The sequence below is a fragment of the Schistocerca gregaria genome, chromosome 9 (assembly GCF_023897955.1).
Source record: "Schistocerca gregaria isolate iqSchGreg1 chromosome 9, iqSchGreg1.2, whole genome shotgun sequence".
Taxonomy (NCBI): Eukaryota; Metazoa; Arthropoda; class Insecta; order Orthoptera; family Acrididae; genus Schistocerca; species Schistocerca gregaria.
In genome coordinates, this window is record NC_064928.1 from 148,102,502 (window position 1) to 148,115,772 (window position 13,271).

General features: G+C 41.6%; 1 protein-coding gene across 1 annotated transcript in view; it reads right to left on the reverse strand.

Annotated features, from left to right (window-relative positions):
* Positions 1 to 7,696: 7,696 nt before the first annotated feature.
* LOC126291820 (uncharacterized) overlaps positions 7,697 to 13,271 on the reverse strand; it is a 126,643-nt gene continuing 121,068 nt past the window's right edge. The window contains exon 7 of the mRNA XM_049985521.1: positions 7,697 to 12,820. Within this exon, the coding sequence (XP_049841478.1) occupies positions 11,316 to 12,820 (1,505 nt within the window). The 3' untranslated portion in view covers positions 7,697 to 11,315. The remainder of the gene's footprint in view (positions 12,821 to 13,271) is intronic.

The window sequence follows — 13,271 nt, forward strand, 5'->3', positions numbered from 1 at the left end:
GTGTTCTTATTTCAATTTCCAGGAGTGTATAATACAATCACAATAATTATATTTTACTTTCATTGAAGTATCCTCCTTTGGATTTAATGAGTACCTCATAAACTCGAGGCATGCGGGCAACCACTTTTTGTAGATATCGTGAATCTGTGTTATTCCACACATCCTTAACGCTGTCTCAGAGATGTTCCTTGCTGGATATATTAACTTCCCTGATACGTCTGTCCACTCCATCTCAGACCATTTCAATGGAATTACAATTGGGGCTTTGGGACTGCTATACCACATCATTCAATACATTCTGTTTTTTCTTTGATGCAATGTAGTTTGTACACTATGCCGACCGATGTTTTGGGTCATTAGCCTGTTGTACGGTGAACCCTTTCCCTAGTAAGCGCAATCCACTTCGTATTGCACGATACTGAAGTATGTGGTGGTACTGCTTCCGATCCATACATCCTTCTATTTTCACAAAGTTGCCAACTCTATTTCCTGAAAAACATCCCGAAACCATACATAATAGAACCTCCACTGTGTTTAACTGAAGGTAGAACACACTGTGGGCTACCCTCTCCCCTACAAATCTGCGAACAAATATTCTGCTTCTGAATTTGAAGCCATTTTCACTATTTTTCGACCGTGTCTGTCTCAAGAAATATGTAAAGGTGTTTTTAAATTACTGCTACCAGTTATTTATTTAGCGACATGTTTCGAGGGAATACCTCATCTTCGGGCTAACTGGCATTACAAAAACAACTTGACAGTGAGGTCATACTGACGTTACATAGCCTTTTTATAAATGCTGTGGTCATGCCGTGGAAGAAGAGAAAACATAGTAAGAGGCGATGTCACTTTGGAAGCTGGATGTTTACACGAATATGTTTTGTAACAGTGACTTACTTTGTTCTTCTGGCGTGGCAGTCTCGTTGTGATGCCTTTACATAATTCTCCTTCACGTTCCAAAAATCTCGAACTTCGATTCATTGGTGAATAACACCGTCGTCCACTCTTCCGATGTCCAATTACGATGTTTTCTAGCCCATTCGAGTCTCTTCTGTTTATTTATGGGCATTGGAAGGGGTATTATTGGTGTGACACATCGTTTCAAGCCGGCTTCAGTCAGTTTCCTTTTCACTGTTGCAACAGATATTGTTATCATATTGATTTCTACTAATTTATCATCGCTTTTAGTTGTTTTACGAGGTCGTCTTGGTCGTAGTATGCCCTTGTTGCTACCTGTTGTCTTCTGGTGGTGAAAGATGTAATGCACTCCACCTATAGACATACTACAATGTTTCGAAATTTGGCTAAGTGCTACAACTGCAGCACGTTTTTCTATGGATATCTCCACTCGTGGAGCCATACTAGCGATGTACACACTACAGTGTCACGAAGGAACTGACGTGCAGGAAGCATATGTTATGTATCGTACCAATGCTTGCCGTTCGCTGCAGACATCACACCACTACAGGCAACAACACAGGTGCACCAAATGCGGCGTCCGTCAGAATAAGGTAAACAAACATATCAGATAGGTACATAACGTTTATGTACACAACGTTGTTTGTTGGATACTATTGTACCTCGATGACCACAAATACAAATCATTACATGTGTACAACTGTTGTACTATTCCATTGCTTCCCCAACCGTACTCTACAGAGAACTACACTACTGGCCATTAAAAATGCTACACCACGATGATGAAGTGCTACAGACGCGAAATTTAACCGACAGGAAGAAGACGCTGTGATATGCAAATGATTAACTTTTCAGAGCATTCACAAAAGGTTGACGCCGGTGGCGACACCTACAACATGCTGACATGAAGAAAGTTTCCAACCGATTTCTCATACACAAACAGCAGTCGACCGGCGTTGCCTGGTGAAACGTTGTTGTGATGTCTCGTGTAAGGAGGAGAATTGCGTACCATCGGGTTTCCGACTTTGATAAAGGTGGGATTGTGGCCTATCGAGATTGCGGTTTATCGTATCACGACATTGCTGCTCGCGTTGGTCGAGATAGTATGACTGTTAGCAGAATATCGAATCGGTTGGTTCAGGAGGATAACACGAAACGCAGTTCTGGATCGCAACGGCCTCGTATCACTAGCTGTCGAGATGACAGGGATCTTATCTGTATGGCTGCCACGATACCTGAGTCAACAGATGGGGACGTTTGCAAGACAACAATCATCTACACGAACAGTTCGACGACCTTTGCAGCAGTATGGACTATCAGCTCGGAGACCACGTCTGCGGTTACCCTTGACGCTGCACCACAGACAGGAGCGCCTGCGATGGTGTACACAACAACAAACCTGGGTGCACGAATGGCAAAACGTCATTTTTTCGGATGAATCCAGGTTCTGTTTACAGCATCATGATGGTCGCATCCGTGTCTGGCGACATCGCGGTGAACGCACAGTGGAAGCGTGTATTCGTCATCGTCATACTGGCGTATCACCCAGCGTGATGGTATGGGGTGCCTATGGTTACACGTCTGGATCACCTCTTGTTCGTATTGACGGCACTTTGAACAGTGGACGTTACATTTCAGATTTGTTATGACCCGTGGCTCTTCATTCGATCCCTGCGAAACCCTACATTTCAGCCGGACAATGCACGACCGCATGTTGCAGGTCCTGTACGGGCTTTTTCTGGATACAGAAAATGTTCGACTGCTGCCCTGGCCAGCACATTCTCCAGGTCTCTCATCAATTGAAAACGTCTGGTCAATGGCGGCCGAGCAACTGGCTCGTCGCAATACGCCAGTCACTATTCTTGAAGAACTGTGCTATCGTGTTGCAGCTGCATGGAAATATGTACCTGAACACGCCATCCAAACTCTGTTTGACTGAGTGCCCAGGCGTATCAAGGCCGTTATTACCGCCAGAGGTGGTTGTTCTGGGTACTGATTTCTCAGGTTCTATGCACCCGAATTGCGTGGAAATGTAATCACATGTCAGTTCTAGTATAATATATTTGTCCAATGAATACCCGAATATCATCTGCATTTCTTCTTGGTGTAGCAATTTTAATGGCCAGTAGTGTAGATGTCATGTATTGAGTGTATTGAAGTTAATGAGCAGTAGTGTATACTGTTATAAATATCAGTTTTTATTTCGTAGACAAACCGCGTACTTCATCTTGAACTACACATTTTTCTGCCACTTTTGAATGTAGTTTCAATTGGTTTGCATATATTTTTCCCTTCGTCCTAGAAGCGCGAAATTACCTTGAGGAAGAAGGAAGTTGCGGTTTCGCGAGGACGCTGCAGCTGCCCTCTAAAGGAAACTGAAGGATTGCTGCGGCGGCAGAGCCGTAGGCGGTGTGACTGGAGCTTCCTCGTCCAACTACGTCAGTCCCCCACGCAGCGATGCGGGGAAACGTGAGGACGCGCGCTGTCCAGCGGCACGAACCCAGGGCGCAAGCGCCCGGGTTCGATTCCCGGCGGGGTCAGGGATTTTCTCTGCCTCGTGATGTCCTTAAGTTAGGTTTAAGTAGTTCTAAGTTCTAGGGGACTGATGACCACGGATGTTAAGTCCCTTGGTCCTCAGAACCATTTGAACCATTTGAACCAGGACGCGATCCCACAAGCGTCCCGGGTGCAGCAGACAACATTTACGATTCGCCGACGAGAATGCAACCCTCTGCTTTCCGGCAGATATTGTCTACACCTTCACCAAGAGGTCGCATCATCGTTGCATTCCTTTTTGATGGGGAGTCCAAAACTTATCATTCCGCACTTCAGAACTTCGCTCGAGACTCATAATCGTGAAACCTGTTTTCATAGCTTGCCACGATATTCGAAGAACAAGATCTGTGACGGTGGTTCTCTCAACTTTGGGACCCAATCGACATCAAATTTTCGATAACCAAATATTCGAATCATTCCTGTGTTGTACTGTGTGCTCTTATAAGCACTGTTGCGATTTCATTCGCAGTACCACGTCTGTCTTCTATGTTTTTCCGTACCTCGGAGGCAGTTCCAGGGCGAAAGTTACAGGTCTCATTCAGAAGGTCGTGTTCCCATCTTGTGCGTCGCCTTTTACGTAACACCGCCGGCGTCCATGCATATGTCTTCATATGCACAATAAAGTCATAGACAAATTTGACATCTGCAACAAACAGTGTTATCACATAACGCTATCGCTACAAAATTTGAATTTTTGTCAATACGGTTTGTGGATACGTGATAGAAATCAATCACATCTTAATATACTATCATATAAAAATATCCAGATACCTATTAATTAAAACTAATACAGGATATATCCACGGTGCTCTTTTGTGAGGGCTTCAGCTCTGTTAAGTACACTTTCAATGTCTGCCTGAATATCTACGGAGGACTGGGAAGAACACAAACCAGAGAAGGTGGGGATGTTTTCTGGAGTTAAATCGACGTTTCGACTCATCCCGAAGGTGTTCCATTGGATTCATATTGGGAAACTTGGCAGGCAAATTGATTTGAGAAATGTTATTGTCCCCAGGCCATTCCCCATAAGTTCTGCTTTATGAAAGTGTACACTATCATGCTGATAGAAACAACAGACATCTCTGAACTGTTCCTCTAATTCGAGCAGTACACAGAGCTGTAAAACGTACATATCCTTCCATGTTTAGCGTTTTCTTATGCACAATAATGGGGCCACAAGCTGACCACAAGACCACACCCCCATACGGCAAACTCTTTCTGAAGGTGTTTTGTTGGATTGACATTGGAAATCATGGTGGAACATTTAATTTAAGCTATGTTATTGTCTCCAAGCTAGTGGCACGTAAGTTCTACATAATGAAAGGGTGTACTGTCATTCTGATAGAAACAGCACACGTCTCTGGACTGGTCCACTAATTTTAGCAGTACACAGTGCTGTAAAACGTTCATATCCTTCTGTATTTAGCGTTTTCTTATGCACAATAATGGGACCACAAGCTGACCACAAGAACACTCCCCCATATAGGAAACTCATCCTAAAGGTATTCTATTGGATTGATATTGTGGCGGCCGGAGCGGCCGTGCGGTTCTAGGCGCTACAGTCTGGAACCGATCGACCGCTACGGTCGCAGGATCGAATCCTCCCTCGGGCATGGATGTGTGAGATGTCCTTAGGTTAGTTAGGTTTAATTAGTTCTAAGTTCCAGGCGACTGATGACTTCAGAAGTTAAGTCGCATTGTGCTCAGAGCCATTTGAACCATTTGATATTGCAAGTCTTGATGGGCCAATTGATTTCAGCTATGTTATTGTCCCCAAGCCAGTGCTTCGTAAGTTCTGCTTTATAAAACGGTACACTGTCGTGCTGATAGAAACAACGACATCTCTGTACTGCTCCTCTAATTTGAGTAGTACACAGTGCTGTAAAATGTTCATATCCTTCCGTATTTAGCGGTTTCTTATGCAAAATGAGGGGACCTCAACCTAACCAAGAGAATACACCTCCATGCAGTAAACTCATCTTGTAGGTGTTCCATTGGATTAATACTCGAAATATTGGTGGGGCAATTGATTTCAGATATGTTATTGTCACTGAGCCAGTGGTTCGCAAGATCTACTATATGAAATGGTGCACCTTCATGCTGATACAAACAACAACAATGATTGTTGGTTAAAAAGAGATGAACTTGTCTACGCCTACTTTATACCAATAAACATAAATTGTTTCCATGGAAATATGAACCTGATGTTTTTTGAGTCACTGTTTCCCTATTAACTTTTTACAATGTTTTGTGTACAACCAGTTGAAGATGATTTACTGAGTTTAAGCGGAATCTCCCCACTTCCGTGATCGAACCACAGAATCTTGCCAGACGGAAGCTATGTAGAAAAAGGGCAATTAATTACCGGTGGTGAAATTTAACCCTGTCCAGCGGGTCAAAGAGAGGTTGGCAATCCTTATCTCAGACTGGTTTAACATGCGTAGCAGTGTAGGAAATTTATGGGAATCCACCAATAAAAGTTGCCATGTAACGTGCTTGGTGGGCTGCTCACAGGCATCATTCGTGTGGATACTGGCTGCTTCCACGAGTGGAGCTGTGGTGTGGGGAGGGGGAGGGGGGAGGGTTTCTGCAGATATCGTGGTATGTGGAGGGGGGAGTGTGGTTGGCCTCTGCTGTCAGCGTCCCTCTTCGAACACAGGTGTATGCATGGAAGCTGTACCTGGCTCTTATCCTTCCGAAGTTCCAAAACGGCAAGCCATGCTGCAATCTCCGGTTCTGCTGTATCCAATGTGGTAACTCGTCCGTCTCGACGTTCGTCGTTAGGATTACAGATGGTCACTAAACGTAATTTGACACTTTCTGAAAATGAAATCTATACAGGGTGAGTCACCTAACGTTACCGCTGTATATATTTCGTAAACCACATCAAATACTGGCGAACCGATTCCACAGACCGAACGTGAGGAGAGGGGCTAGTGTAATAGTGTAATACAAACCATAACATAATGCACGGAAGTATGTTCTTTAACACAAACCTACGTTTTTTTTTTAAATGGAACCACGTTAGTTTTGTTAGCACATCTGAACATATAAACAAATACGTAATCAGTGCCGTTTGTTGCACTGTAAAATGTTAATTACATCCGGAGATATTGTAACCTAAAGTTGACGCTTTAGTACCACTCCTCCGCTGTTCGATCGTGTGTATCGGAGAGCACCGAATTACGTAGAGGTCCAAAGGGAACGGTGATGGACCTTAGGTACAGAAGAGACTGGAACAGCACATTACGTCCACATGCTAACACCTTTTTGTTGGTCTTTTTCACTGACGCAAATGTACATTACCATAAGGGGTGATGTACACGTACACATGTGGTTTCCGTTTTCAATTACGGAGTGGAATAGAGTGTGTCCCGACATGTCAGGCCAATAGATGTTCAATGTGGTGGTCATCATTTGCTGCACACAATTGCAATCTCTGGCGTAATGAATGTCGTACACGCCGCAGTACATCTGGTGTAATGTCGCTGCAGGCTGCCACAATACGTTGTTTCATATCCTCTGGGGTTGTAGGCACATCACGGTACACATTCTCCATTAACGTACCCCACAGAAAGAAGTCCAGAGGTGTAAGATCAGGAGAAGGGGCTGGCCAGTTTATGCGTCCTCCACGTCCTATGAAACGCCCGTCGAACATCCTGTCAAGGTCAGCCTAGTGTTAATTGCGGAATGTGCAGGTGCACCATCATGCTGATACCACATACGTCGACGCGTTTCCAGTGGGACATTTTCGAGCAACGTTGGCAGATCATTCTGTAGAAACGCGATGTATGTTGCAGTGCTCTCCGATACACACGATCGAACAGCGGAGGAGTGGTACTCAAGCGTCAACTTTAGGTTACAATGTCTCCGGATGTAACTAACATTTTACAATGCAGCAAACGGCACTGATTACGTATTTGTTTATATGTTCAGATGTGCTAACAAAACTAACGTGGTTCCATTTTTAAAAAAACGTAGGTTTGTGTTAAAAAACATACTTCCTTGCATTTTTGTATGGTTTGTATTAAACAATTACACTAGCCCCTCTCCTCACGTTCGGTCTGTGGAATCGGTTCGCCAGTATTTGATGTGGTTTACGAAATATATCCAGCGGTAACGTTAAGTGACTCACCCTGTATAGTACCACTTGGGCAAGGTGTTCAGTAGGGCTGAATATTACATTCACACAGGTAGCAGTTTCATTTCCACTGGTCGCTCACTCATTTTATATTTGAACAAATGGCCAGTCTTTTATTGACAACATATATTTGAAAAATAAACGCTCTGATGCAGTAGATGACAACACTAACAATATATTAAAACAATGTGCAGCTTAGCTATGGCATTCTTTTTTGGGAAACAAATGCACAAAATATGAACACAATTTCCAAACTCCAGGAAAGAGCCATATGAATAATAACCAAAAGTATATCTCGAGCTAACTATTAAGGTCTGTTCAAAACACTGTGGATTTAAACTACTCCATGTGAATATATTTATCAGTCACTTGTACACATAAGGAATAACTTTGGTAATTACTGCACAAATAGCTCTGTCCATGTTCATGGAACCAAGAAAATATAAACATAAAACTCAAAAAAGCATTTTCTACCTAGGAATAAAACTTTACAATAAATCACCAAAACAGATTAAAGAATTCGAAAAAATATACTTATTTAAAATGGAAACCAAAAAGTACCAGTTATGCAGCACACTGTATACATTGAAGGATTACTTGGATAAAACAGAGCCGGGGTTTAGCAAAAAAAGTTACACAATTAAATAATAATAATGATTAAAAAACATCCAACATTCCACATAACACATTCAGATTATGTTTTTTCCTTCTTTTTTCCTTTTCTAGAAAAACTTACCTCCAAGCAATGCTTAGCACAATACTAACGCATCTTCCTCTTTCTGAGCTCAACGTCTCATTATAGAGGTATGCTGACTCAGTTTTCCAGGATAGAAAATGGGAAGTTGCGGTACAAAAAATGGTCCAGAGATCACCAGCGTGTGTGTTTTTGTGTGTGTAGTGAGTGAAGTGCTATGAAACAGTGTGTGTATAGTGTGTGCAGTGACTGATAGTGAGATATGAGCGAACAGTGTGGCATTACACTATTTAATAAGTTATTTGCAAGTATTATATACCAGGAGTAAATATAATGATTGTCTCTAACTAGAACTCTGTTAATGTATGTATATACTAATTAGCTTATTTTAAATTGGTTTAAACTTGTAAGTACTGTGACATATCCTATATACTTGTAAAAAGAGATCTACAGATGAATAACCAAACCATTTGATTGTGTGAACCACGACATTATATTACAGAAATTACAATTTTGTGGTATAAACAGAACAGCATGTGAGTCCTTTTTGTCATATCTACAGAACAGGAAGCAAAAAGATTCTTTATATGGTTTAACCGCTTGCCACTTCATCTAGCTGGGGGGAAATTACATTAGATGTTCCACAGGGCTCGATCATGGGCCCCATTCTGTTCTTGATATATCTGAACGACGTCCCTTCTTATCTGAAACAAGAAGCTAAACTGACATTGTTTAGTATCATTAATAACCCAGTAAAAGAAACCCCATTAATGATACAAATAATGTCTTTGGAAAAGTTATTGATTGATCTTCTGCGAATGGACTTGCTCTGAACTTTGAAAAAAACACATAGTACATCCAATGTTCTGCTTCAAGGAGTACAGTTCCTTCAATAAATATAAAACATCAACAGAAGTCAGTAGCAGGGGTAGAGCATACTAAGTTTTTGGGTGAACATATTGTAAGTAGCCTGTTTGTATGTTGGCAGCACTATAGACTGTTTTAATATCGCTGACAGCGCTCTGTGTCCTCTGCGAGAGATTCTGTGGTTGGGCGGACTAGCGGTTAGTGAGTATTTGAGAAGTGTATGGAGATGTTTTGTTTCTTAGTGGAGACTCTTCGTTGATAGGACATGCATTGTAAAGTGAGAAGCAAGAAAATGTAGAACGATGGATGTTGTTGATAGTATTTGGGCAGTGGAGTTATTGACAACTATATATATTTTAGAACTGGATGTCACATGAATATAGCAAAATTTCCTAAATACATTGTTTGCTCTACAACAAAATCTTTCTTTCGCTAACCATATGCCTCCTAGTAGTTAGTCTATAGTAGTTAGAATCTTTTTATTTAACTAGCTGTAGCTGCTCCTTGCTGTAATTGCTGTAGTTCGTATTATGAAGATTTTCTGTGAGATAAGTGACTTACATAGAAAAAGGGGTTTGGTGATTGAAATTTGTTCAGGCAAATTAACAGAGTTGGACGAAGTTTTATATTTCTTTAATTTCATATTTTTTTGGATTTTTGTTACTGTTAGGATATCTTATAATCCAGGCCCATTCTTTTGTGTTAATTATTGGAAGTCATGTAGTCACTGTATAGCAGTCAGATTGCGTTGCGCTTGTATATCGTAGGTAATAAATGAATAGGTTAAGTTGGAGTTGTCTGTGTCAGGGAAAATTCTGTAGGCCAGTGTTCAAATGATAAAAATATGTAAAGACATAGTTTCAAAATGTATGAGAATCTTCAGTGGAAAATTCATATTTTTGATCTCCTAAAGCGACTAGGTTCAGCAACTTTTGCAGTCAGAATAATTGTCAATTTTCGGGATACAGAGATTAGTAAGCTAATATACTTCGCATACCTTCGCTCTCTGATGTCATGTGGAACAACAATTTGGGGCAACTCAACACTTAGGCAAAGAGTACTCACTGCTCAAAATGAAGTGGTAGAATGATGTGTGGGGCCCATAGTCGCGAATGTTGTAGGTATCTGTTTAAAAGGTTAGTAATACTTAGAACAGTCCCACAGTACGTTTACTCAGTAACGAAATTTGTTCTGAACAACATGGACCAGTTTAAAAACAAAGTGACATTTCTGCTTATAATGCCAGAAGTAAGGAAGACTTACACTGTTCTCTACTTAACCTATCTTTGTCACAAAAAGGAGTAAAATATGCTACTGTAAAACTTTTCGACAAATTACGAGATGAAATAAAATGTTTGACACACAGCAGTAATAGTTACAAAAATAAATTGAACTCATATCTAATTGACAACTCCTCCTATACCATAGATGAATCCTTAAATAGGAATAAATAAATCTATAGGTATAATATATGCATTTTGTGCCAGTTAAGGAAATGACGTAGGTAATAAAAATTTTAAGCTTAAAAGAAAACTTGATTCATGTGTCTATTTCTTATGCACATCACACGTTCCACATCATAACGGTTGAGGCGATATTGGTCTCTGGAACATGTAACTAACTGTCACACTAAACAGTACATTCTATGCTGCTGTACATTTGGAAAAACGTGTGTCCTTTCTGTTTAACCTGTGACACTTGTCTTTAGCACCACAATACTGTCTGTACACATCGCTTTATAAAAATTATGATCTTCCTTGTTTAAGACTACCACACGCTGCACTTTACTTTTTAACCTCCTCTACAGTACCTTCACGTATCTCTAACACAACAAGTCAACATTCCCTCTCACAAAAGCACTTTGGTCGAGTCCTGTGTAGCGCAGTCCTTTAACATGTTTTCGTTCACTTTAGACTACGTTCCATACCTATAATTAATTATTAGACTTTTTTATGCTACAATGTGCAAATAAGCACGTGATTGTAAATAAAGAATAATTTATAAAACTGGGACACTGGTTTTGTGAAATAGGTCGCAGTTAATTTTGTGTCATCTGGTAGACTCTGTCTCTGTAGCTGATCACATGCTTTAGAATGGCCTACAGTGAATACAATCTTGTGAGAAAAATACTCAAGAGAATTACAACGAGGTTTGTGCAACCACGGGTTGTTCATTGTTTCTCCTTGCCAGGTTTCTCTCAGCTGCTGAACACAGCTCTTCCCCTGGAATGATTACGTCTGGGTTGAGACATGCTAGTATCCTGGTCTTTAGTGTAGGGAATGTTGTTCCATTACAGATGAAAAGAACGAACAACAGTGGTCCCTGCACCATCGTAGATATATGTAAATAGTAAACAAACTGTGCTAAACCTTGTGCTTGGTGAAACCCAATTCTAACAATGACACCTAGCCCGCTTAAGAAGACACTCTTAACTGACGTAAAAAGAATTTCTTTCTTTGAGCCAAATTTATCGTTGCTGTAAATTCTGAGATGAGTCATAGATCTTCTAGTGTGTAGAAACATGTACCCCACCAATCCAAGACAAACCAAATTGAAAGATACTGACACTAAAATCCCAATGAGGAATAGTATGCGACTGTAGAGCAGGTGATATTTGCTCGTCTTTTCCAAAGCAATGGTTGCTGTGCATATTATACCCCAGGGTATTAAGGCAATCAGCACCTGACGACGGAATAGATTTCTTGCTTCATCGGGTAGTAGGCCGTCAGGAAGCTTGAGATGACGGACACATGCGTACATTTGGTAACAGAACGAGTTCAGCCAGATACAGCTGAGAAGTGTAAGGGCGGTATCAATCAGCACCGCTGTAGATAAGTCGAGGACACCTGACATACGATACACGATATCAGAACAAAGGATCTGAATTATACCCGTGATCTGAAAGGACAAGAATATCTTTCCAGGCAAATTACGCAACTGGGGAAGGTACATATATACTCCCGCTGTCAAAGAGCGGAAAAAAATATTCATCGCTATAAATGAAATTTCTAAAGATTTTAGACTGCTGATTTTCAGATCTTTGTATTTCAATGTGGCATTGTTCAAACTGTCTTTGTAGTTCAGTGCTATTTGTATCGACTTTCCATACCGTCTGTAGAACCCTTTTCGCCATTTTATATCATCCATCACCTTTGAGTACGATCCATTTGGATAAAGTGTGACGCTATACATCTTCTGAGGCTTGTGCGAGGAAAAATCGCGACACTTCAGCAACAGAATAGCTCTGGAAACAGAGCAGATGGCATGTGTAGCGTTTGATTCCAGACACGATTGGTCGTCAGGTCTACCGAAGTAACAGGCAGCGTCGTGCACAGACTGTATTATACTGAAGGGGACGTCGTGACAAATGCCGAGCGAGTTGACTGCCATCCAGGCCAAGAGGCAGAGGTTGACGTTCGCTCTCTGCGTGTAGGCCAGGTAGCTGGTGACGGGGATGTGGGTCGACTTCAGCACCATGTCGTCCCATAGTTGCACTCGGCACTGCTCTCGCTGCTTGTACTTTTCCAGTGGCAAGTCTTCCAGTGGGCACGTGGGGTGGTCCAGGGCATCCACCAACAGCTGTATACAGTCAGTGTCCACGGAGAGCGTGGCGTTGCTTCTGTCCTCCAGCTGCCACTCCTCATCTGGAACAGTAGATGGTAATCACACATTATAGCTAGCTGAACTCGAAGTCTCTTCTGGATAATATTTTTTTTTCTTTATTGTTATTTTTAAACCTGTTGACAGGCAGGCCAGCAGCAGCATACTACACCGCTCTTTGGCCTCAGAGAAACACAAAAGATACAGTTGAAGACAATGTGAGATAAAAATATGGTGGACATATAAACGGAGACAAACACTTTGTAAAATACATGGAGCCATTCACGGGCGTAGAGTCCAAGATGAAATTTGTTCAGACACTTGGACACATACATAGACGAAAATTGTCACACGTGAACGTAGGTGCACAAAACGAATAACACTGAACCACTTAAGCACAAAACGACGGCACACACAGAACACGAGATGTCGATCTCCGGCGCGCGAATGTTCACTAACCGTGTACGAGTCCGGGGACCTGCCAAGAGAGGAGGA